Here is a 26,569-nt window from a genome sequence, read left to right as displayed (position 1 = left end):
CAGAAAAAGATGAATGAAAACATCAATTGCTTTTCAGACTTGATAGTTTCTGCTTTGAAAGGTGGTTTTACACAAATACTAAATTAAAAACAACAAAAAAAAAATCCTTTATAACACAATGAATCACTTTTATTTCGGTATGCATCCACATCTCAGCAATTAGTGGTCCTGAACAGAAAAGTGGAAAAATGCAGCCATTTGCCAGGGAGTCAAGCCCGCCAATTCTGGGTTTCTGCCGTGCACATCGAGTTCTTTCTTAATCCATGCTGAGGACCAGAGAAGCTGCAGCACCAAAACCAAAGTATGCACCGAATTCAAGGTTCTTTTTGTTCCAGTTGTCAGATTCCAAACTAGACCCAAATGGATTGCAAAGATGACCAAATGAGAGCTCTGTTTGAAACTTCAATTTGTAAAAGCTAAAGCAATGGTAGGAACAGCAGCAAAATTCATTCAGAGGGATCATATGTGCTTACAAGTGTCTTCTGTGGCCTTCCTGAGCTTAAAAAACAAACGTATCAGCTGATGATGACAGCAGAGTGGCAGGGCTGCGGACCCAATTTTCATTTCCTGGGCTGCTGGAGAATAAATGAATGTGGTTCCAAAACTAAAGGAGGGAGGTCAGAGACTCTTTCCAACCTTACCTGATGGCTTCTGGCCAAAGCCAGGGAGTTTCATGGAACGTACTGGGTGGTGATGTTGCAAGAAAGGGACTTGAAGAGGAGGCAGGAGGAAGCAGCACCCCTCGATATAAAGGTGGTGGGGGAAGTTATGAAGAAAACCCTGAATTCCTCACCAAAGGCCAATTTCAGAGGGGAGCAGAGAGGGTTACAATCTATGCTTCGCTCAAGGGTGGTAGTAGAGTGGGGAAAGGATGGTGGCTTGGAAGGGGGAGGGGCATAATTTAAGACTTAGAAAAAAGAAACCAGGGGTGCAAACGAAGCACCCACACACACCCAGCAGTAGTCCCACAGGCTGTGACCTGAAACCTTCACATCTACTCTAAGAAGCCACCCCAAGCTGGAGGGCTGTTGTAGGGAGAAGGGGTGGGGGAGCGCGGGAGGGAGAAGGCAGAGCCCCCAGGCCATGTAATCAGCAGCAAGGTGATTGTGTGATGTGCATTTTCACAGTTGAGTTAGATGTGCCCCACCAGTTATGATGGGAATCAATTTAAATATACACTCTTGATCCCAGAAGTTCAACTATGTGGACAGTGGTTACACTTGACAGGATGATTTGTCATAGCACAACTTATATATTTCAAATGGACAAAAAATTATATCATTTTCAGTATCTTAAGATAAGCTGCCTTTGAACGGGAGCTTCCTTCCCAGTACTTTGAGGCTTACAAGACGTATCTAGAAAATTCACTGCTGTGGCAAATGAAGACTGCTTAAATCGAATGGGGGAGGGGCGGGCCTGTGGTTTTCTTTTTAATTAGTTGCTGTAACACTGTCCTTCGGGTGGCTGAGGGAGTTTCATATTTCCTTCAGACATCATTAGGCGCCAGAGCTCCTGCAGGACAACTTTGATACTATATGAATTCTGCCATTTTGCTGGCACTGATATGGCTCTTGGGTCCACCACTGCATTAGAACTATTAACTCCATTCATATTAATTTTTGTTACAAATCTTACAAAGGGGGGTGATTCTGGGTATTTAGGTCCACATTCTATTTTAAGGCTGTATATTTGGTTTTCATAAATTGTTCTTGGAGGCCCAATTATCATCCCTGTCCATCTTGTAAGTGTCATGTCTTCGTCATCTTCTAGACCCCAGTTAACTGTGCCATCTCCTACTCCTTTCTGGCTTTCTTCGAGTTCTTCCAACAGTCGAAAATTGTGAGGGACTTTTACTCTCGAGCCCGTGGTGGCTGCCATCTTGCGTCGCTGTCCCTCCCAAATGACATTTTTTGAGTACTCGAAGACCCAGTGACGGATTCGAGGAAAGATCAAGATAGGTACAATGACCAAAACTCACATCAAAGAGGGACAAAGAGTTGCTTATGTTTGCAGATCATATCTGCTCAATTCACCTGGCACACAATGGCAATATTATAAAAACAGTCCCAATTACCAGTTTCTTCTCTGGAGAGAAATGAGGGAAGTGCATGTTCAATAATCTCCCTGTTTAGAAGCATCTTGAATAACAAGTGTCTATTGTGCATGACACAGAGTACTCGGTGAGTGCCCTATAGTGGCTGCTACAAAGAAACAATGAGAAATTGTTCGAGCTGCGGGACTGAAGATGTATATCAAGCCCGAAAGATACCGTGTGCCTGAGAAAGACAGAGACATTTCCAACTGGGAAATTAAAAAAACAACCAAGCCAAGAATACAGATCCTGAAAAGAGTGTTGACTGAAAGTAGAATTTGTTCCACATATGGTTATTAGTTTCCTCCTATAGAAAGCATGTTCAAAAGCCTGCTACTTTATAATTCAGGAATCTCAACAAAAGATATCAAGTCATGAAAAAAAAAAAAAAAAAAACACAGGAAAAGTGTACCATTAGGACAACAAAATAAATGTAATCAAACTTGCACTACATTAATGGAAATATATTAATTAACTCAAAAATGAATGAAAAATCTTAAAGCCAAAAAGGAAAAAAGAAAAAGAAAACTATACAAAATCACCAAAATATTATGTAACCAAAATAAAAATATAATGAGAAAGTAGTTTATAAATACCACACCGAAAGGGAAAATTTAAATACATAATACCTGAATTAAAAAATATAGAATCATGAATGAAAGATATAATCAACTCAAAACATCAAAGAATTTTCCTGGCAGTGGTGGCTCAGTGGCTGAGCTTCAACAAATGAACTAGGAGGTCACAGTATGGTTCCACATCAGGGCACAGGCCTGGGTTGAAGGCTTGATCCCCGATCATACAGGAAGCAGCCGATCCATGATTCTCTCTCTTCACTAATGTTTCTCTCTCTCCCTCCCTCTCCTTTCCTATCTAAAATCAATAAAAATACATTTAAAAAATAGTAATTAAATAATCAAAGAATTTGTACATAAATCATTTAAAATTTTAATTCACTAACATTTTGATTCAGAGAAGCCAACAAACATGTGGAAATGTGAAGAGAATTTAAGGAACTCCTATGATACTAACAAATAGACCAGCAAGGGACCCCATAGAGACAGAATAGTGAAAACGAGTAGGTAGCTTACATAAAAAATTAATTGTTTAAGATCCTTACAATTAGAGAAAGCGACATACAAATGAAAGCAGCTCACTGAATTCTAAGTGGAATGAATATAAACATGAGAACAAATAAAAAACAATGAAAATATCATGAGTCCCAGAATACTATCTAAAAACATATAAAAAATAATTCCTCATGGAAAAGACAGCTCCTTTAAGATCATTAGGGGGTTTCTAAGCCGAAAAATATTGTGGGTAAAAAGGGCATGAAATAAAACTTGGAAATGATAAATGAACAAAAAGTATCCAACAAGGATATTGACAGAACAGATGATAAACAATGGAGAGGAAAAAACTTTTACACCTGTAAAACTTTTTCATTTCTTTTTTAATATATATATTAATTGATTTTTTACAGAGAGGAAGGGAGAGGGATAGAGAGTTAGAAACATCGATGAGAGAGAAACATCGATCAGCCGTCTCCTGCACACGCCCCACTGGGGATGTGCCCGCAACCAAGGTACATGCCTTTGACCAGAATCGAACCTGGGACTCTTCAGTCTGCAAGCTGATGCTCTATCCACTGAGCCAAATTGTCTAGGGCCAGGCTTCCTATTTTTAAAACATATTCAAAGCTTCTGTTATCAAAAAACTAAGAGCCCTAGCCGGTTTGGCTCAGTGGATAGAGCACCGAACTGTGAACTAAAGGGTCCAAGGTTCGATTCCTGTCAAGGGCACATGTCTGGGTTGCAGACTTGATCCCCAGTTGGGGACATGTAAGAGGCAGCTTATCAATGATTCTCTCTCCTCATTAATGTTTCTAACAATCTGTACTTCTCCCTTCCTCTCTGAAATCAATAAAAATAAATAATAAACAAAGAAAAAAAAACCTGTGATACAGACATTACGAGAAATAATGAAGCAAGATAGAATAAAAGGCCTACATAGAAATTCTCCTGGATAGGGTCTAAAGATTTTCAACAATGGTGCCTATATCACACATAAGAAAAGGACATTGTCACCTTGCCCGAGTAGCTCAGTTGTTTAGAGTGTGGTCCTCATACCAAAACATTGCAGCTTTGATATTTGCTCAGGGCACACTAAGAAAACCAATGAATGCATAACTAAGTGGGGAAATAAATGTACCTCTCCCTCTCTCTCTCCTTGCCCCCCCCCCCTTGCAATGCTCTCTTCTTCTAAAATCAATAAAAATAAAGTAGTGCTGGCAGTAATTAAAGAAGAACACAATAAATGAACTACACATGCAATGACCTTGAATTGGAATGCTAACAGTATAAGCTGTCACAAGTACCCAAGGTTGACATAAACATTCAAAGCAGTCATTATCCACGTCCCAATGACACTTTTCACAAAATTAGCAAACGTCATCCTAAAACTGATATGAAATGACACAGGAACCCAGGAAACCAAAACAAACATGGGAGAGACAGCATAACCTTAAAGGCATCATGCTTTGTGATTTAAAAAAGATTTCAAAACTGGTGTTATCCAAAAGTTCATCTACACATTAAGACAGAGGTAAATAAAGGAGCATGGTAGGCCCTGGCCAGTGTGGCTCAGGGTCAGAGCATCATCCTGTGCACTTAAGGGTGGCGGGTTCAATTCCCCTTAAAGAGCACAGACCTCAGTTGCAAATTCCCACCCCACCTGGGTTGAGGCACATGCAGAAGGGGGCCAGTTGATATATCTCTCACATAGATGTTTCCCTCTCTCTCCCCAGTCCTTGCTCCCACCCTTCCACTCTCTATGAAAAGCAATGAAAAAATGTCCTCATGTGAGGATTAACAACAACTACAAAAAAGAAGCACTGTAGAATAAAAAGTCCACTTACATGCATGCGGTAAAATAATCTTCTACAAGGGTGCCTATACTGACACACAGGCACTTCATCTTGCTACTATAATCTCTATTCTGTAAACACTGCTATTTGAAATTTTAACTCTGCTATTTTGGCTTCTGTAAACGCTTGCTTGCTTAAATAACAGGGAAAATAAGTTCAACTATCTGACCTTGCAAGTCACTCTGTTGTAGATTCTGCCAGATGTTTGTTAGTTATCTGAAATGTATTGTGCTCAAGGTTATAAGCTGCCTGCAAAAATAACTTACATAGAGCTCTTTGTAAAGTCTACAGAAGGTCCGTAAAAACCCTTATTTGGGAGACAAAGTGCTAGAAAGATATAACAAGGAGAAGCTCCCTCCATTCTTTTGCACAGATTTGGGAGGTTACTCCTCTGAGACCACTAGCGTAATAAAGGCTCCAAAATTCGGCTCACTAATTGATTAAGGCATCTTCTCTCTAGCTTGCTGATTTACAAAATATAACAATATCTCCAAAGAAGTAAAGGATATTCTCACATATGCGAATAGTGTTGACATACTTAGATGTCTATGTGTAAAGGAATGAGTGAAGTTGGAGTGTTATTAAACACCATACACAAATATTAAACCAAAATGAATAAAAGATTGAAACAGCTGATAATAACTCAATCTATTAAAAGAGGAGTTATAGAAAAGTTTTTGTTTTTAAATACATTTTTATTGATTTCAGAGAGGAAGGGAGAATGAGACAGAGATAGAAACATTAAGAGATTCACTGATTGGTTGCCTCCTGCATGGCACCTACTGGGGATGGAGCCTGAAACCTGCTCATGCAACCTTGATCAGAATCAAATCCAGGACTCTTCAGTCCACAGGTTGATACTCTATCGACTGAGCCAATCCGGCTAGGTTATATAGAAAAGCTTTTATAATATTTCATTTTTTATTACAGCACTAAATAAAAATAACTTCATATTAAAGCAAATTGTCAGTGCGTGCATTCAAAATACAAGGTTTGAAATGGGAAAAAATGTCTGCAAAGCATATTATCTGATAAGTCCTTAATATCTATAACATATACAGAACTTCTACAAGTCAAAACATTAAAAAAACAGAATTTTTTAAATGTCCAAAGCTATATGGGTAGCTAATCTATAAGATAGAAGGCAAAAATACACAATAGGTAAACAGAGATTCTTCACCAAGTAGTGTGAGAAAAACAGAACAGATACCATACAAAAATAATAAAACTAGACCCTGTTTATAGGCCATGAACCAAAATGAACTCAGCATGGATTAACAACTAAAACAGAAGATCAGACACCATGAAAACACAGGAGGAAAGCATAGTCAATGAACCTTGCCTGCCATCACTCTTAAAAATACTGGTTTGGATGTATCTTCATAGGCCTAACAAAGAAGCCAAAAATAAAGAAATGAGACTACAGAAGAGTAAGTTTGGCATACCAAAGAAACCACCAAGTAACAACAACAAAATCCCAGCAATGTTACATCCTCAAAAGCTAAATATCCAAAATATATAAGGAACTCACACAACTTTACAGGAAATAGACAGTATGATTGAAAAATTGGCAGGGGACCTCAATATACATCTCCCAAACAAGACAAAAAGATGCGCAATAGACATATTAAATGATGTTCAGCTCATTCATCATCAGAGAAATGCAAATGGACACCACCATGAAATACCACCAAACACATAACAGGATGCCAATCATCCATAAATCAAAAACGATATGTATTACCAATGAAGTGGAGAAAAGAGAAAATTCACACACTGTCAGCATGATAATAAAAACACTGGTGTAGCCACTAAAAAACACAATGGAGGGTTTTCAATATTCACAAACAAGTACCGGGTAACACAATGATTTCATATCCGGTAATTTATACAGAGAACACGAATTCAAAAAGTTACACCCACCCATATGGTCAGGGCACATACAAAATAATCAATTAATGCCCAGTTGAAGTTTGAATGTCTCTCTCACACTCCCTTCCTCCCTGAAATCAACTAAATCTTAAAAAATAAAAAAAAATAAAAGAAAATGGAGTGTGAATTTTGATAAAGGCTTTCTCATGACCAATCCAGTTTGTCCTCTGGCCAGAAGACATGGTAGAATGTTAGAATATTCTACAAAATTATGTTCCAAAATATTATTTTCTGATAGTAACTTAATCAGTGTAGACAACATGTAAAGTGTGCAAACACTGAGTTCCTAATTCATATACATCACAAAGTTTTCTACAAACAAGGACCCCAAATTTGTTCCTTTTTAAAAATATATACTTTTTTCTTGCTTTCAGAGGGGAAGGGAGAAAAAAAAAAAATCAATGAGAGAATCATTGATAGGATGTCTCCTGCACGCCCCCTACTGGGAAGTGAGCCAACAACTCCGGGAATTGGCCTTGACCAGAATTGAAGAGGGACCTTTCAGTCTGCAAGCAAGTGATCTATCCAATGAGCCAAACCAACTAGTGCCCAATTTGTGGTAGATTCTTGAGAGCAAGAATCTACCCTAGAAAGCAGAAGACCCTCCAAGATGTTAAAATAATAAAGGAAACCAAACGCTGAGGGTGGAGTAGAAACTCAGTAAGGAAGTCATCCTCACCCAGGGAGGCCAGGTTGCTGTAGTTCTCCACCATCACATCCAGGTACAATTTCTGCTGAGCTGGGTCCAGGCATTCCCACTCCTCCTGAGAGAAATCTATGGCCACATCCCTGAAGGTCAACAGTCCCTGAAAGATAAGACAGTAACCAAGAGGTCACCAGAAGAGTTCACAATGTCACCCAACATGAAAACAGTGTGAGGAGAAGACGTTTGGACTTAGGGGAGTATCCTGAATTACCCAGTAAGATCACTTTGTCCCAGTAACATTCTCTGATGTGTTTTCTAACACTGACACATGCTCACAAATCCAGAGTAGAGCTCTTATTTTAAAAGAAAATAAATTTTAAAATTAAGGCATGGCCATAGCTGGTCTGGCTCAGTGGATAGTGTCAGCCTGCAAACTGAAGAGTAGCGGCTTTGATTCTGGTCAAGGGCACATACCTGGGTTGCAGGCTGGATCCCCAGTAGGGTTTGTAAAGGAGGCAACAGATCAATGATTCTCTCTCATCATTGATGTTTCTGCCTCTCTCTCTCTCTCCCCCAGCCTCCCTGAAATCAATAAATATATATTTCAAAAAATAAATTAATAAAATTAAAGCATGAAAACAGGCATGTGGATTTCTGAGTACTGCATCTGCATTGTTCAGAGTCAGTGGTATATATTTCTCAGATGGCAATATCATTCTGGGTTGGAAGTATATGGACTTAGTCTCAAGTGTGAAGCAGACCACAACAAAATAAACTTCTGTAAAGACACAGATTCTGACCCAAGTTCTGATATGGGGCCTGTGTTTCCACATGTGTAACAAGCTCACTTCTTACTTGTGAATTTTTCCTTGTGTTTCCTTTTTCTGAACACACAGAAAAAGGACACACAAGGAAAAATTCATACAGAACTTTGAACTAAAAGGGTTTGCTAATGGAATACAGTTCTCATGGAATAGGACACATAGGAACCACAATTCTAGTTGGAAATTTACTATGAGTGATATTAGAACAAGATTATTCTGTCTGGTCCAGCTGGTGTGGCTCAGTGGATAGAGCGTTGGCCTGCAGACTGAAGGGTTCCAGGTTCGATTCCGGTCAAGAGCATGTACCTTGGTTGTGGGCACATCCCCAGTGGGGATTGTGCAGGAGGCAGCTGATCGATGTTTCTCTCTCATCGATGTTTCTCTCTATCCCTCTCCCTTCTTCTCTGTAAAAATATCAATAAAATATATTACAAAAAGAGAAAAGATTATTCTGTCTGGTCCAGCTGGTGTGGCTCAGTGGTTGAGCACTGACACATGCACCAAGCGGTCACTGATTCAATTCCTGGTCCGGGCACACGAACAGACTGTGGGCTCAATCCTCAGGGTGGCCTGTGCAGGAGGCAGACGATCAATAATTCTCTCTCATCACTGACATTTCTATTTCTCTCTACCTCTCCCTTCCTCTCTGAAATCCATAAAAATATATGTGGGAAAAAATAGCTAAAATGTTAACAGTTTAAGCAGAGACACATATTTTACTATGAAATCAAGTTGGTTTAGTGATTCCATAAATCTCATGAATCTATTTGTGTATGATGATCCCCTAGTGTTTTATGAACACAATAAGGAGAGAAACATAAGGATAGAAAACAAGGTATACCTATTGTTTCCTTCGTGTGGTGGTAAATCCTCACTTGGGGAGATTTTTTTCCATAGACTTTTCAAGAGTGGAAGGCAGGGAGGTAGAGGCACAAAGGGGGAAAGAGAGAGAGAGAGAGAGAGAGAGAGAGAGAGAGAGAGAGAGAGAGAGAGATCAACATGAATGAGGCACAGAGACACATGCACTGGCTGCCTACCTCGGGTACCTAGCAGCTACTTGCCCTGGACCAGGAATCAAGCCCTCCACCACTCCAGCCTGCGGGAACTACTATTTCTTACTAGATTATTTCTTTCAAAATATTTATGGATCATTAGTGGGGAGATATGTCATAGAAATTGAATGAATTTGAACATACATTAATAACATCAGTCTTGGAAACTTTCTAGAAAACACAAAAAGTGATCATGTAGAAAGGGTATATCCATGATATGAGTATAGAATATAATGAAAATTTAAAGAATCAAAGCCTGATTGTTTCAAGTCCCATGAAAAAAACAATGATCTGTAGGAAATAAAAGTCCTTCATTTTCCAAAGCAAACACAAACTAACAAGAAGGATATTTCCAGATGTGAAGTGATGGTCTTTGCACAACTTTCATTAAATCCCTACTACACCCTTGTTCCTGAGAAACGGAGACTATGAATTCTACAGTGAGGGGAGCACCTCTGCCACATGAACATCAGGTGGACTGAACAATGGGCATCAGGTGACTGAGGCACACGGAAGGTCAGGTCACCACTGCTGTGACATTCTTGGCAAAAATACCGCAATAAATAAAGAATTATGTGAAAATGCTCACAAATAAACATTAACTTTGCAAGTGTCAATCCACGTGTCCCTCTCAAGTTCTGTAAGCTAACAGAATATTTACCTACCAACTCCTTCATACTAATCTAGTGAGCGAGTCTCTTTTATTTTATCTTCTTTCAGAAATTTCTGAGCTATTCTGAGCAGTCAACTTTGCATTTTCTCACCCCTGATCAAGAGCTGATGCTGCAACCACTTGAACCTAAAACTTACATTTCCCTTCTTCAAGATATGAGAGCCCCTACATATGGTAATGCAGAAGGAGAAGAGAGAGAGCAAGCTACTGAAAACCTATTTGAAGAAACAATAACAGAAAACTTATCCTACCTGGTGAAAGAAACAGACTTACAAGTCTGGGAATCACAGAGAGTCCCAAACAAGAGGAACCCAAAGAAGCACACACCAAAACACATCATAATTAAAATGCCAAGAGTTAAAGACAGAGAAAATCCGAAAAGCAGCAAGAGGAAAGCAGTTAGTTACCTACAAGGGAGTACCCATAAACTGTCAGCTGATTTCTCAACAGAAACTATGCAGGCCGGAAGGGAGTGGCAAGAAATATTTAAATTGATGAACAGTAAGGACGTACAACCAACATTACTCTACCAAGTAAAGCTATCATTTAGAATTGAAGGTCAGATAAAGAGCTTCACAGACAAGAGAAAGTTAAAGGAGTTCATCATCACCAAACCAGTATTACATGACATGTTGAAAGGTATTCTTTAAGAAGAGAAAGAAGAAGAAAAAGATTAAAAATATGAACAATAAAATGCCAATAAATACATATCTATCAACAACTGAATCCAAAAACAAACAAGAAATCTAATAAACAAAATAAAATAGAATCAGAGGCATGCAAACATGGAACAGACTGGTGAATTTCAGAGGAAAGGGGGTGGAGTAGGAAGAGATTAACCAAAGATCTTACATATGGACACAGGGTGATGAAGGCCTGGGGTGGGGCGGGAACCGGGTGGAGGGGGGCAATGGTAGGAAAAAGGGGGACATCTGTAATTCAACAATAAAGATTTAAAATAAAAAATAAAAAAAAAGATATGAGAGCCCCTGACCCCATCCCAATAAGAATGTTAGACATGCCTGCCTTCCCAGGTGTCACAAAAGAATGTTCTGAGAAGTTGAAAGTCATTAATTAAAGGTGGGAATGCTTCATGACCTTGGGGAGGCTGCATAAAATGAAGGCAGAGAAGGCTCTGGGACAAAGGAGAAAAGTACAGCCTGGCCAGTGTGGCTCAGAGGTAGAGCATTGACCTATGAACCAGGAGGGCAGGTTTCCATTCCTGGTCAGGGCACACTCCAGGTTTCAGACTCCATCCCCAGAGGGGGGTGTGCAGGAGGCAACTGATCAGTGATTCTCTCAGCTCACTGATGTTTCTATATCTCTCTCTTCCTCTCCTTTCCATTCTGAAATCAATAAAAAATATTTTTAAAAAGAGAAAGGGGAATATAGAAACTGCTGACACTGACTACCTGAAGAAAAAAGGAAAAAATAAGGAAAGGAAAAAACCTGGAAAGGCAAGAACAGCAGAAGTAGAGAAATATGGAGAAGAAGGGGCCCTAGAAAGATGAAGGGGAGCTGAGAGGGAGAGGGGTCCTGGTGAACAGAAGTGGGGCCAACAAAGGGGGAGGTATTTCAGACAGAGACTGATTCAGAGGAGAAGAACTGGGGGAGCGAGTGCAGGCACAGAAAGGGGGATTTAGGGATGACGGAGCAGAGGCAGAAGCAGCGCTGAGTCAGCCAGCTGTGGGGAGCAGGACAGACTGTAACAGGAACAGCAGAGGGACAGGGAACAGGGGACACAGGCGTGGGAAGGGAAGGAGAAATATATCAACAGATGTTCAAGGAAAAGCAAACACAGCCTGTGACCCAGGACACATCTTTTACCTGAGAAGCTGCCATTTGGTCCAGGTCCTGATCGGGATCTGAGATGTTTCCTCAGGTGACACTATGTTGAGGAGTCACAGAATGTGCCTTCAAAGGTGACCACGCAGCCTGTTCATCAGCTCACCTCACACTCACCGTCAGAGAAGAATCTGGAAATGGGAAAAAGGCCACCTCCTGTCCTAGGTCACAGGAGACTCAGGAACAATGAGCTCCTACTTAGAGACCACACTGGGAATTGTCTAGGGCAGTGGTTCTCCACCTTCCTAATGCCGCGACCCTTTAATACAGTTCCTCATGTTGTGGTGACCCCCAACCATAAAATTATTTTCGTTGCTACTTCATAACTGTAATTTTGCTACTGTTATGAATCGTAATGTAAATATCTGTGTTTTCTGATGGTCTTAGGCGACCACTGTGAAAGGGTTGTTCGACCCCCAAAGGGGTCGCGACCCACAGGTTGAGAACCGCTGGTGTAGTGTCTGTCATCACGTATCACTCCTTCCAAAGACTTCCACAGACTCCTACAGCACTGAGAGCATGTGCTGCTTGGCTCCACGCCCAAACTCAAAAACACCCCTTCCCTCCCCTGAAAAAGCCTGCACTTGGACCTGTTGACATGGCATCTTTAACTTGGACCTGTTGACATGGCATCTTTAACCAGTTCCCTCCTGCGGCCTGGGAGGCTCCCCCAGAGCTGTTTCAGTAGACCTGGGCACAGACATCAGACCCAGCTCACCTGAGACCTGTAGGTAGTGGAGGGGGAGGAGCAGGAAGTTGTACACCTGCAGGTTTCCTAAGCGGATCTCCTTCCTCTTGTCCCAGGAAATTACGGAGAATAGATCTTCATGGTAAAGCCTTTGGTTAAAATTACGTATTGAAATATGCTCATCAAATGACTCCACCATGAATAGAGCGGCCCTGTGGGAACCACGTTCCAGTTCAATCCAGTTCATCCTTCAATATTTTCAGAGAATGAACAAGCGGGACTTAGGGGAACAGCTCCTTTGTGGCTCACAGACACTAAATCAACAGATCACATGAAGGGAAGGAAAGAGGTGCTGAACATTAGGCGAACTCAAAGAATTAGCTTCCATCTGTTAAGATCATTGACATCCTGCCCTATCCCATCTCACTCAATGGAGAGAGTGTAGGCCAGCAGAGTGAAGGGTCTCAGGTTCAATTCTGGTCAAGGGCACATGCAAGGGTTTCAGGCTCAATCCCCAATAGGTGGAGTGCAGGAGGCAGGTAATCAGTGATTCTCTCTCATCATTGAGGTTTCAATCTCTCTCTCCCTCTCCCTTCCTCTCTCTGAAATCAATAAAAATATATGTTTAAAAAAAAGAGATCATTGACATCCTTACCAAGTGCACACTGAGATCCCCTCATAGTACTTAGTGCCAATGGCTGTCCCCAGGTTTGATAGACAGCAGGAAGGATGCAGAGCTCAGAATCTGAGCTACATACATTATGTTTACAACCAAAAACAATTAGGGTTGTTTCTTTTTAATGTATTATTTCCAGGTTTAAAGCTTTAAAAAGGTGGAGACCACATTATACTAAGAGAAGAATGATAAGAGGTGAGTGTGGTGTGTCACCAATGCTGATTTCAGAAGTTAATGACCATTCACATGAATTAAATATCAGAGACAGAAAAACCAAATCCAAGGATCAGAAAAAAAGATTGATGGTTCTAATATTCTTTAATAAAGCACCACATAGGGGCAGACTCAGGCATTTCTTGTCCCAGGTCACCTCCTTCTTGCCATCCCGTGAAATGACAGGGACCCATCAGGAACATACCAGTCTCTCCCTCTGTGTGAATAAAGGTTGCAAATGGAAGCAAATAATTATACAATTTGCAAGCCTTATGAACTGGAGATCTGTAATTCTCATTCAAATATGTTTAAACAATTTAGTTGTTAAAGTAAACATATAGAGCCACAAGCCAATATATCAAACTTAACCATCCACACCCCATCAGCTCACCCCTCATCCAGATCAGGGTCCCCTCCTCCCACTACCATGTATTTCTGTCCATGGGTCTGTCTCTGTCTCCCTGTTCCCTTTCTCTCCTCTGTGGTCCTTTCCTGTGTCCCCCCCTCCCTCCCCTGATCTTTCCCCCCTTTTCTCTGTCTGTCCCTACACCCGGACCATGAACCTCCTGAAACCCATTTCCCTTCCGGTGCTCTTTCTCCTGGTCTCTGACGGCTCCCATCTCCACACACGTCCGTCTGTCCCTCCCCACGCCCGTGTCCCCGCTGCAGCCCGTGACAGTCTGTCCTCCTCCCCACAGCTGGAGACTCCGCGCTGCTCCCTCTGCTCCCCCCTTAAGCCCCCCTTTCCGTCCCTGCACTCGCTCCCCAACTCTTCTCCTCTGAACCAGAGTCTCCGTCTGAGGTGCCTCCTCCTGTGCGGCCCCCACTTCTGCTCACCAGGACCCTCTCCCCTCAGCTCCCTCCTCTCTCTGGGCTCCCCTCCCCCTAGTTCCCACTTCCCTCCTCCTCAGGCTGCTTTCCCGAGTTCCCCCCTCACTCCCACCATCGCCGTCCAGTCCCCCCACACCCCTATGGCCCCTCTGTGGACCCCTCACCGCCCTTCCTCCTCCCACGTGTCTGTCTCTCTCACTCCCCTCCTGACCCCCCAGCCCGGGTCCCCGCCCCCCGCAGTCCCCGCCCCCACAAAGCCCTCCCTGCGGGCAGGTCCCCTCTTCTGGGGACACCGCGTTCCTCCCCCTGAGCCCCTGCCCATGGACACTGTGCTCCCCGGGCACTCAGACCCCTTATTAATGGGGGGCCTAGGAAGTCGGGGTGCACACCCCCAGGCCGGGAGCCATCCGGGCTCTTTGGGCGGAAAGCGACGGGCGGAGAGAGGCGCAAAGGGCGGGAACCCCCTGACCCAGACTTCCAGCCCCGCGGGGGGACCGGCGGCCCCGGGGATAGTTTTCAGCAGGAAAACCACGCGGCAGGCTGGGGCCCACAGCCACAGGCGGAGAGACCGCGGGCCGGGCCTCAGTTTCCCCCAAAGGAACGCGGCGCCTCCACTGCGCAGCCGCCCGGGACCGGACTCACCGCTGTGAGGGGCTCCGGGGCGGGGACCTCACCACGGACTTCAGCACCCGCAGCGCCCTCAGCCTTCCCTGCGGGGAGGGGGGACGGAGAGCAGCGGCTTTAAAGCACAGACACCTCCTCAGGGAACCGCCACCTTCCCCTCCACAGCCGCTTCCGCGTCTGCCAGGAACTGCGCATGCGCCTCCCTGCGGGATGGGCGGGGCCAGCGCCTGAGCTGAGCGACTCCGCGGTGGGGGCGGGGCCTGTGCGGGGACAGAGGGAGGGAGGGCGGGGCAGGAGCGAGGGGACAGCCCTGGGTCCCTCACCTCCTCCCACAGGGACAGCCCCTCCTGGTGGAGTTCCCCCGTCATTGTTGGGGTTTGGCTGGTGACGCGGCTGTGACAGGATCACCAGGGAGAGAAGAGACAGGAGCAGAGAGAGGGCGGGTATTTTGCTTCTTTAAAGGGAGGAAAGGGCCAGGTGCCTTCTGATGGCACAAGGCCCCCCAGATAGAGGGGCTGTTCTTTTATTAGGGTGCTAGCGAGTAAATGGTAGCTGTGGCAAAAGCATATAAGAGGGGAGGAGGAATCTGGAATTCACACAGAAGTTTCCAGATCCCAGAGGCTGTGCTTAGAGCTACTGGCTGGCCTGCCCTTCAGCTGCACATGTCCCAGGAGGTGTCTTTCCAGGATCTTCACAGCCGGTAACACATTCTCACAGGGAAGTTACAGAGAATTCAAAAGGCGGGCAGACTGGGTTTGAAACCAGAAACTTTCTGCCTGTGATTTGCCTGGATCCTTAAACCCTCAGTGAGGAGGGGGGAGGGGAAGGGCAGCCTGCTCTCTCAGCCCCTCCCTGTCCCCCCATCTGAATGGAGAGGCAGCTTGAGTTAGGGAAGCAGGTGGATGGGGGTGTCAGAGACAGACCCAGATATCCATTCATGGTTAGGCACCTGATGAGATAAGGTCTCCTCCAACAGTGTTGGGGAGATATTTTAATTCAGGTATTTTTCAAGGGATAAAAATTTTGTTTGTAAGTTGTGGTCTTTGAAGTTTTTTTGTTCTGCAAATGCATTTTTAAATGAATGTCATTAATTTAATAGTCCCTATAATGTAGATAATGGACCATTGACAATAATGTAGAATGTCTCAAATAATGTACAAAGCAAGTACAAAGATGCCAATTTGTGGTATTCCAAAAGTTCATATTCATATTAAAAACAATAGGTTTCAGCATGAGAACCCAAATCGTGAGCTACCTACTTCATGAATATAAAGTGAATTAGCCAAATTCTGGTGTCAGACATTGCATTACAAATTCCAAACTACTGAGTGGAAGCTACACGGGCTTTAAAGGCTCATGAGGGACAGGAAGTGTTACATGTTGTAGTTCCACCACAGCAAAAGGAACGGCAGCTGAGGAGACAAAGTGAAAAACCAGAGAGGAACAGAAAATGGGAAATGAAAGAAATAGAATTAATTTTTTTCTGAGTTCAGGTAGCAGTGCAGCCTGGGAAAGGTGTCCTCACTCCACAAGCAGAGTTCAAGCCAATCTGCGTCCTGGGTACAACACTGTCACTGGTATTGCAATATTCCTCTTAATTATGAAAAATCTATTACACAGTTAGCACTGGTCACCTAAATGTCACAACCACAAATTGACCTGCCCACAAAAAGTTTTCAGCTGAACACATTGGCACAGAAAAGGAAGTAACTTTGATGACATCATTTACAAAACTCAAGAACTATTTTAAAAGATTTATTCAACAGGATTACACTCTATTAGAAGAAAATAGTGCACCTTACAATGTACCCAATATTCCATGGGAAAGTATACACAAATGAAGTCCAAATAATATACAACACCTCACAGAACTTTAAGGCAGAAACAATCATCCCCATGATTTCACACATACACCAGGAAGAACACATAACAGCTTCAAGTGATAGGGGAGTAGAAACACATTAATATTTCCTTTTCAAAAGACTTCAAATGATTTCAATATGAGATAACACTCTAAGTAATTGTGCATATGGAAACATCAACTCTTTTGGTATCTTCAAGTATAAAATTATTTCCTAACTACATTTAAAGTTTGCAATACACTGTGTGTACTAATTTAGAGCAAACCTCAAAGGCCTTTTGGCTACCTATCTAGTGTGAATTCAGTGATACTTTTAAAGTTCATAATCAATTACATACTTGGATAAAGTTCTGACATCTTTAAAGTCACATTAACACATAAATTCCTTGGCGTTTTTTAAACTGTATATTTTAAACAAAAGTCCTTCCTCCTATATCATGTGTAGAATTTCCAGCCAATTACATTCCCTGATAAGACTGGGGCTGTAGGTCCAACTATGTGATTTCCCACATTCTTCACTTTTAAGGTTTCCCCCTAGAATAAATTCCAATGTGAGCAAGAAGCTACGGATGTTGATTAAAGACTTCAGGACAATGTTTACCATTCGTATTATTTGTATAATTCTAATGTTGGGTAAGATTTGCATACTGGGTAAGCTTTTTCACACTCTTTATATCTGCTGGACTTCAATCCAGTAATAATTATCAGATGTTGTATGAGATATAAATGAGGATATACACTTTGACATATGCCTCATAATTTGTAAGACCTTATTTTATCACTAGCGTTCCCGTTGAAGGAAAAATCCTGCAATAGGGTTTCCTGCTGCACTATAACCCGCCCCGCCTCTGCTCCTCCCTTGTCCCCCGGCCCGCCTTCTCCACCAGCCCACCCTGCTCTCCTTCCTTCACGCCCGGCCCCGCCTCCGCTCCTCCCTTCTCCTCCCCTGGGCTTGCTTGCTTCTCCGCAGCTTTGCTCCCTTCAGCATCTCTTGGCTTCTTTCTATGCTGACTTGATATGCAAATTAGCAGCCATCTTTGTTGGGGTAATTTGCATACTCATCCTGATTTGGTTGGTGGGCGTGGCTTTGGCTGGTGGGCATGGCGAAGGTGTGGTCAATTTGCATATTTGTCTCTTATTAGTTAGGTTTCTCAATGTAGTTTCTACAATTGTAGCTTAAATCCTTAGATGAAAACTTTGTATTATTGCTGTTTTTCTTTACAATGATTCCTAAAAAGTTGAGTAGGTTAGACCAGAGGTTAAAGTCTTTCTCATATTTTCTATAGTGTAACGTTTTCCTCCACTACAAAACCTCTGATGTTCAGTAAATTTTGAGCTGTGGGTTAAGGCTCCAGCCCATTCTCTACATATGTAAGGACTCTCTTTAGTATGAAGTCTCAGGTACAATAAGACATGAATGTCTTTTAAAGCTGTTCTATATTTTCACATTCAGAAAGCTTCTTGGCAATTTCAATTCTGTGATATTTAGAAAGTCCTCACAGCTGATGACGGACTTAAAACAGTCCTCACATCTGTAAGACTTCCATCAAGCATGAACTCTGGTGTACAGTAAGGCAGGAACATTGATAAAAGGCTGTTATATTCTCTACATTTATAAGGCTACTCTCTATGGTGAACTCTCTGATGAAAAGTAACGGATGAGGACTGGCTAAAGGCTTTGCCACATTCTCTACATTTATAAGGCTTTTCTCCAGAATGTATTCTCTGATGCTTAGTAAGGTCTGAGGACCAGCCAAAGGATTTTCCACATTCTCTACATTTATAAGGCTTCTCTCCAGTGTGAACTCTTTGATGAGAAGTAAGTGATGAGGACTGGCTAAAGGCTTTGCCACATTCTCCACATTTATAAGGCTTCTCTCCAGTATGAACTCTCTGATGCTTAGTAAGTTCTGAGGAGCTGCCAAAGGATTTGCCACATTCTCTACATTTATAAGGCTTCTCTCCAGTGTGAACTCTCTGATGCTTGGTAAGTTCTGAGCAGCTGCCAAATGATTTGCCACATTCTCTACATTTATAAGGCTTATCTCCAATGTGAACTCTCTCATGACAAGTAAGGGAAGAGGAGGTGCTGAAGGATTTGCCACATTCTCTGCATTTGTAAGGCTTCTCTTCAATATGAATACTCTGATGACGCTTAAGGGATGAGTAATGGGTAAAGGCTTTGCCACATTCTCTACAATTATAAGGCTTCTCTCCTGTATGAACTCTCTGATGTCTATTAAGAGAGGAGGAATCACTAAAGTCTTTGCCACATTCTCTACAATTATAAGGCTTCTCTCCACTATGAACTCTCTGATGGATAGTAAGGTGTGAATACCGTCTAAAGGCTTTTCCACATTCTCTACATTTATACGGCTTCTCTCCAGAATGAATTCTTTGATGAATACTAAGTGTTGAGGGCCAGCTAAAGGCTTTGTCACATTCTGAACATTTATAAATCTTTTCTCCCATGTGATTTCTATGATGTTGAGTATGTCCTGAGGATGGACTAAAGCCTTTCCCATTTTCTCCGAGTTTGTAAAATTTTGCAATAGTATGAATTCTTCCCTTATGTACAATAAGAGATGAATGACATTTAAAGGCTTTGCCACATGCTTTACATTTGTAAGGCTTCAGTCCAGTATATACTTTCTCATTTAACGTACATCCCGAAGGCCAATTAGATGTTTTACCAGAATCTTTACATTTATAAGGTTTTTGTCCACTATGGATTTTTTTCAAGTTATTTGTATTGACTATTTGACTGGAGATTGTACCACAATGGTTCCATTTGTAAGCTTCCTCCCCTGTATGAATATTCCCTTTTCCAGTGTCATTTGAAGACTGCTGAAGAGACTGGACACATTTACTTCCTTTGTGTGTCTTCTCCACAATCGGAACAACCTCACATATTTTCTGATTGGATCTTGGGTCACAGACTCTTACACTTTCAAAATGGTCCTCTGCAAGTTCGCTTCTCCGAGGATTAAGATATGACTCTTGCTTAAAGGTTTTCCAATGTTCAATCCATTGATAATTTCTGTCTCCAATATATGTACTCTGGTAGTAATGGCAAATAGAAAGGCCTTACTGACAGTTATAATTTCTTTTTTTAATTTATTTTTAATTTTACTTTTTAAAATATATTTATATTGATTTAAGAGAGGAAGGAAGAGGGAGAGAAAGATAGAAACATCAGCGAAATCAAGATGGTGGCATAGGTAAGCACCTAAACTGCTGCCTCGCACAACAATTTCAAAACTACAACTAAAAGACGGAATGGACATCATCCAGAACCACAGGAAAGCTGGCTGAGTGGAAATTCTACAACTAGAAAGAAAGAGAAAAGCTCACGGACAATCAGAGGAGCTGCAAAGGGCTGAGGTACGGAGACACGGGCGGAAGGGCGGCTGAGTGTCTGGCTGGCTTTCTCTGGCGGGAGCGGGAAGGAAGCCCCCGACTGCACTGAACCCCAGTTCCAGGCAAAATCCCATGGACTCAGACTCATACGAGAAGAGTCTGGACTGTCAGGTAGAGAGAAAGGCACACGGAGACTGGGAGACTCGGGGACGCCGTGGTGGGCAGGGGTCTGGAGGCGCACGCGTGAGCGCACAGGGAAGACTGACTGCCGAGATTGCCACTAGCTCTCCCTAGCGGAAGGGAGTCGGAAGCTCCAGACTGCACTGAACCCCAGTTCCGACTGCACTGAAACCCAGTTCCGGGCAAACCCCTGGGGACCCACGCTCTTACGGGGGCAATCTGGACTGTCAGGTGGAAATTCAGGGGTGCCGGAGGAAAACCGGTGTCGGCAGCTAGGTGAAGAAAGGCCTATTGCACGAATCTTCGTGCATCAGGCCTCTAGTAAATAATAAAAGCACTCGCTGGTTTTGCTCAGTGGTTAGAGCTATGGCAAGCTGACTGAAGGGACCTGGGTTTGATTCCAGTGAAGCGCACATGATCAGGTTGAGGACTCCATCCTCAGTGGGGGGCATGTAGGAGGCATCCAATGATTCTCTCTCATCATTGATGTTTCCATCTCTCTGCCTCTCTGAATTCAATAAAAATATATTCAAAAGTTCATAACAACGATTGTCCAATTGAGCATATTTAAATTTATAGGTATACGAGAGGCCCAGTGCACAGATTTGTGCACCAGTGGGGTCCCTCGACCTGGCCTGCGCCCTCTTACAATCCGGGGCCACTTGGGAGATGTCAGATAGCCGACATCCCAATCTCTGCAGGCCAGGCCAAGGGACCCCACCAGTGCATGAATCCGTGCACCGGGACTCTAGTATGCATGTAAGATCTTAGGTTAATCTCTTCCCGCTCTCCCCCTACCCACTGAAATTCAGCAGTCTGTTCCATGTTTCCACGCCTGTGGTTTCCACTCCTGCATTGAATATCTGCCCTCCGGTGGTCAGTGCATGTCACAGCTACCAGCCAGTAGGCCAGTTGCTTAGGCTTTTATATATATAGATTGTAAATCTCTACATTTTAGAAATGATTGCATGCAAGATTAATCCCACCCTGCATTTTACAAAATTCAAATGATTATTTACACTCCAGACTATGTGAATTCCTACTTTATCCAGATTTCCTTTCCATGAATGCATAACATTAAAAATTGTTTTGAACCTTCACGTACAGAAACACACTGTTCTGCCAATGTAACTGACTTTAAAGTGGAAGGTTTCTCAAATGCATAATACACATGACCTCTTTAGGTAAAAACAATTTTATTATGATAGCTGTTCTAAATTAGTTCTGTTTATATTAATAACTTCTGTTCTCATCATTTTTCCTCATGTACTGAGACTTTCCTTAAGTGTACATAATCAAAGTGACACCTTTTATATCTTACCAGTATTATTTCAGAGAATAAATCTTGTATTGCAGTATTTGGCATAAAGGCCTGGTCATCTTCAGATGACATAGCTGAAAGAAAACAAATTTTCAGTTTTGACAATCAGGTGAGTGCACCTTGAAGTTACCAGCAAGTACTGACCAAATGACTTTTTTTTAAATTAGTGCACACTTTTTTTATTATATTAAAATCAGGCAATGGTCTGACAATAAAAAGGCTGCTTATGGAATACTGTTATGTTAAACTTTACTTACAGGATGTTAAATCCTTACAACTAAGGTTTTCACCAGAAAAAGATTAATGAAAACATCAATTGCTTTTCAGACTTGATAGTTGCTGCTTTGAAAGGTGGTTTTACACAAATACTAAATTACAAGAAAAAAAAAAAAAAATCCTTTATAACACAATGAATCACTTTTATTTCGGTATGCATCCACATCTCAGCAATTAGTGGTCCTGAACAGAAAAGTGGAAAAATGCAGCCATTTGCCAGGAAGTCAAGCCCGCCAATTTTGGGGTTCTGCCGTGCACATCGAGTTCTTTCTTAATCCATGCTGAGGACCAGAGAAGCTGCAGCACCAAAACCAAAGTATGCACCGAATTCAAGGTTCTTTTTGTTCCAGTTGTCAGATTCCAAACTAGACCCAAATGGATTGCAAAGATGACCAAATGAGAGCTCTGTTTAAAATTTTAATTTGTAAAAGCTAAAGCAATGATAGGAACAACAACAAAATTCATTCAGAGGGATGATGTGTGCTTACAAGTGTCTTCTGTGGCCTTCCTGAGCTTAAAAAACAAACATATCAGCTGATGATGACAGCAGTGGCAGGGCTGCAAACCCAATTTTCATTTCCTGGGCTGCTTTATAAAAAAGATAATAATAATAATAAAATAAAAATGAAAATAAATAAAAAAAGAAAAGAAAATAGAGTGTGAATTTTGATAAAGGCTTTCCCATGACCGATCCAGTTTGTCTTCTGGCCAGAAGACATGGTAGAATGTTAGAATATTCTACAAAATTATTTTCCAAAATATTATTTTCTGATAGTAACTTAATCAGTGTAGATAACATGTAAAGTGTGCAAACACTGAGTTCCTAATTCATATAAATCACAAACTTTTCTACACACAAGGACCCCAAATTTATTCCTTTTTAAAAATATATACTTTTTTCTTGCTTTCAGAGGGGAAGGGAGAGAGAGATAAAAAAATCAATGAGAGAATCATTGATAGGATGTCTCCTGCACGCCCCCTACTGGGAAGTGAGCCAACAACTCCGGGAATTGGCCTTGACCAGAATTGAAGAGGGACCTTTCAGTCTGCAAGCAAGTGATCTATCCAATGAGCCAAACCAACTAGTGCCCAATTTGTGGTAGATTCTTGAGAGCAAGAATCTACCCTAGAAAGCAGAAGACCCTCCAAGATGTTAAAATAATAAAGGAAACAAAACGCTGAGGATGGAGTAGGAACTCAGGAAGGAAGTCAACCTCACCCAGGGAGGCCAGGTTGCTGTAGTTCTCCACCATCACATCCAGGTACAACTTCCGCTGAGCTGGGTCCAGGCATTCCCACTCCTCCTGAGAGAAATCTATGGCCACATCCCTGAAGGTCAACAGTCCCTGAAAGATAAGACAGTAACCAAGAGGTCACCAGAAGAGTTCACAATGTCACCCAACATGAAAAGAGTTTCAGGAGAAGACGTTTGGACTTAGGGGAGTATCCTGAATTACCCAGTAAGATCACTTTGTCCCAGTAACATTCTCTGATGTGTTTTCTGACACTGACACATGCTGACAAATCCAGAGTACATATTTTACTTTAAAAGAAAATAAATTTTAAAATTAAGGCATGGCCCTAGCTGGTCTGGCTCAGTGGATAGTGTCAGCCTGCAAACTGAAGAGTAGCGGCTTTGATTCTGGTCAAGGGCACATGCCTGGGTTGCAGGCTGGATACCCAATAGGGGTTGTAAAGGAGGCAACTGATCAATGATTCTCTCTCATCATGGATGTTTCTCTCTTTCTCTCTCTCCCGCCCCCGGCCTCTCTGAAATCAATAAATATATATTTCAAAAAATAAACAAATAAACTAAGGCATGAAAACAGGCATATGGATTTCTGAGTGCTGCATTTGCATTGTTCAGAGTCAGTGGTATATGTTTCTCAGATGGCAATGTCATGCTGCATTGGAAGTATATGGACTTCGTCTCACGTGTGAAGCAGACCACAACAAAATAAACTTCTGTAAAGACACAGATTCTGACCCAAGTTCTGATATGGGGCCTGTGTTTCCACATGTGTAACAAGCTCACTTCTTACTTGTGATGCCAATTTTTCCGCATCATGTGCCACACTTCTGAATACATAGAAAAAGGACACAAAAGGAAAAATTCATACCGAAGTTTGAACTAAAAGGGTTTGCTAGTGGAATACAGTTCTCATGGAATAGGACACATAGGAACTACAATTCTAGTTGGAAATTTACTATGAGTGATATTAGAACAAGATTATTCTGTCTGGTCCAGCTGGTGTGGCTCAGTGGATAGAGCTTCGGCCTGCGGACTGAAGGGTCCCAGGTTCGATTCCGGTCAAGAGCATGTACCTTGGTTGTGGGCACATCCCCAGTGGGGATTGTGCAGGAGGCAGCTGATCGATGTTTCTCTCTCATCGATGTTTCTCTCTATCCCTCTCCCTTCTTCTCTGTAAAAAAATCAATAAAATATATTACAAAAAGAGAAAAGATTATTCTGTCTGGTCAACCTGGTGTGGCTCAGTGGTTGAGCACTGACCCATGCACCAAGCGGTCACTGATTCAATTCCTGGTGCGGGCACACGAACAGATTGTGGGCTCAATCCCCAGGGTGGCATGTGCAGGAGGCAGATGATCAATAATTCTCTCTCATCACTGACGTTTCTATTTCTCTCTACCTCTCCCTTCCTCTCTGAAATCCATAAAAATATACTTGGGAAAAAATAGCTAAAATGTTAACAGTTTAAGCAGAGACACATATTTTACTATGAAATCAAGTTGGTTTAGTGATTCCATAAATCTCATGAATCTATTTGTGTATGATGATCCCCTAGTGTTTTATGAACACAATAAGGAGAGAAACATAAGGATAGAAAACAAGGTATACCTATTGTTTCCTTCGTGTGGTGGTAAATCCTCACTTGGGGAGATTTTTTTCATAAACTTTTCAAGAGTGGAAGGCAGGGAGGTAGAGGCACAAAGTGAGACAGAGAGAGAGAAAGGGAGAGAGCGAGAGAGAGCGAGCGAGCGCGTGATCAACATGAATGAGGCACAGAGACACATGCACTGGCTGCCTACCTCGGGTACCTAGCAGCTACTTGCCCTGGACCAGGGATCAAGCCCTCCACCACTCCAGCCTGCGGGAACGACTTTTTCTTACTAGATTATTTCTTTCAAAATTTTTATGGATCATTAGTGGGAAGCTATGTCATAGAAATTTAATGAACTTGAACATACATTAATAACATCAGTCTTGGCAACTTTCTAGAAAACACAAGAAGTGATCACGTAGGAAGGGTATATCCATGATATGAGTATAGAATATAATGAAAATTTAAAGAATCAAGGCCTGATTATTTATAATATGAGTATATTTATAATATGAGTATAGAATATAATGAAAATTTAAAGAATCAAGTCCCGTGAGAAAACCAATGATCTGTAGGAAATAAGTCCTTCATTTTCCAAAGCAAACACAAACTAACAAGAAGGACATTTCCAAAAGTGAAGTGATGGTCTTTGCACAACTTTCATTAAATCCCTACTACACCCTTGTTTCTGAGAAATGGAGACTATGAATTCTACAGTGAGGGGAGCACCTCTGCCACGTGAATCAGGTGGACTGAACAATGGGCATCACCTGACTGAGGCACACGGAAGGTCAGGTCACCACTGCTGTGACATTCTTGGCAAAAATACCTCAATAAATAAAGAATTTTGTGAAAATGCTCACAAATAAACATTAACTTTGCAAGTGCCAATCCACGTGTCCCTCTCATGTTCTGTAAGCTAACAGAATATTTACCTACCAACTCTTTCATACTAATCTAGTGAGCGAGTCTCTTTTATTTTATCTTCTTTCAGAAATTTCTGAGCTACTCTGAGCAGTCAACTGTGCATTTTCATACTTACCTGGCAGGGGAGATACCATGATCACGAAGGTGGTTTTCCCAGGGCGAGGCTTATCCACTGCACTCCGGATGTGCTGACCCCTGCGATTTCCACAAATGTGGGAAACTCGACTGCATAATTTGTGGTAGTGGAAAAAAAAAAAAAAAAATGTGCATTTTCTCACCCCTGATCAAGAGTTGATGCTGCAACCACTTGAACCTAAAACCTACATTTCCCTTCTTCAAGATATGAGAACCCCTGACCCCACCCAATAGGAATATTAGACATGGCTGCCTTCCCAGGTGGATCTGTCACAAAAGGGATGTTCTGAGAAGTTGAAAGTCATTAATTAAAGGTGGGAATGCTTCATGACCTTGGGGAGGCTGCATAAAATGAAGGCAGAGAAGGCTCTGGGACAAAGGAGGGAAGTATAGCCTGGCCAGTGTGGCTCAGAGGTAGAGCGTTGACCTATGAACCAGGAGGGCAGGTTTCCATTCCTGGTCAGGGCACACTGCTGGTTTCAGACTCCATCCGCAGAGGGGAGTGTGCAGGAGGCAGCTGATCAATGATTCTCTCTGCTCACTGATGTTTCTATCTCTCTCTCTCTCTCCCTCTCCTTTCCATTCTGAAATCAATCCAACATATTTTTAAAAAGAGAAAGGGAAATATAGAAACAGCTGACACC

General features: G+C 42.2%; 3 protein-coding genes, 1 non-coding gene and 1 pseudogene across 4 annotated transcripts in view; 1 reads left to right on the top strand and 4 right to left on the bottom strand.

Moving 5' to 3' along the window:
• LOC103304625 (zinc finger protein 91-like) overlaps positions 1–26,569 on the bottom strand; it is a 58,417-nt gene that overhangs the window by 6,117 nt on the left and 25,731 nt on the right. The window contains exons 5-6 of the mRNA XM_054710544.1: positions 11,973–12,096; positions 7,630–7,756 (exon numbers count right to left, since the gene is read on the bottom strand). Of these exons, the coding sequence (XP_054566519.1) occupies positions 7,630–7,756; positions 11,973–11,987 (142 nt within the window). The 5' untranslated portion in view covers positions 11,988–12,096. The remainder of the gene's footprint in view (positions 1–7,629; positions 7,757–11,972; positions 12,097–26,569) is intronic.
• The window catches only part of LOC129147645 (zinc finger protein 28-like), a 52,169-nt gene continuing 25,686 nt past the window's right edge, over positions 87–26,569 (bottom strand). Inside the window, exons 4-6 of the mRNA XM_054710572.1 lie at positions 23,240–23,366; positions 474–572; positions 87–350 (exon numbers count right to left, since the gene is read on the bottom strand). Of these exons, the coding sequence (XP_054566547.1) occupies positions 160–350; positions 474–572; positions 23,240–23,366 (417 nt within the window). The 3' untranslated portion in view covers positions 87–159. The remainder of the gene's footprint in view (positions 351–473; positions 573–23,239; positions 23,367–26,569) is intronic.
• On the bottom strand, positions 1,389–1,883 carry LOC129147644 (ubiquitin-conjugating enzyme E2 variant 1-like). Its single transcript, XM_054710571.1, has one exon. The coding sequence runs from the start codon at positions 1,876–1,878 to the stop codon at positions 1,435–1,437; it is 444 nt and encodes a 147-aa protein (XP_054566546.1). The 5' UTR covers positions 1,879–1,883; the 3' UTR covers positions 1,389–1,434.
• LOC114229703 (zinc finger protein 91-like) overlaps positions 18,441–26,569 on the bottom strand; it is a 31,260-nt pseudogene continuing 23,131 nt past the window's right edge.
• LOC129147836 (U1 spliceosomal RNA) lies at positions 25,898–26,066 on the top strand. Its single transcript, XR_008555052.1, has one exon. It is a non-coding gene; the product is annotated as a U1 spliceosomal RNA (small nuclear RNA).

This window comes from Eptesicus fuscus, chromosome 21 (assembly GCF_027574615.1).
Source record: "Eptesicus fuscus isolate TK198812 chromosome 21, DD_ASM_mEF_20220401, whole genome shotgun sequence".
Classification (NCBI taxonomy): domain Eukaryota; kingdom Metazoa; phylum Chordata; class Mammalia; order Chiroptera; family Vespertilionidae; genus Eptesicus; species Eptesicus fuscus.
The sequence above is the reverse complement of the archived record's forward strand: the minus strand, read 5'-3'. Positions and strand labels throughout refer to the sequence as shown.

Excerpts from the sequence above, each read along its gene's own strand:
- LOC129147644 (XM_054710571.1), bottom strand. The coding sequence starts at position 1,878 with ATGGCAGCCACCACGGGCTCGAGAGTAAAAGTCCCTCACAATTTTCGA.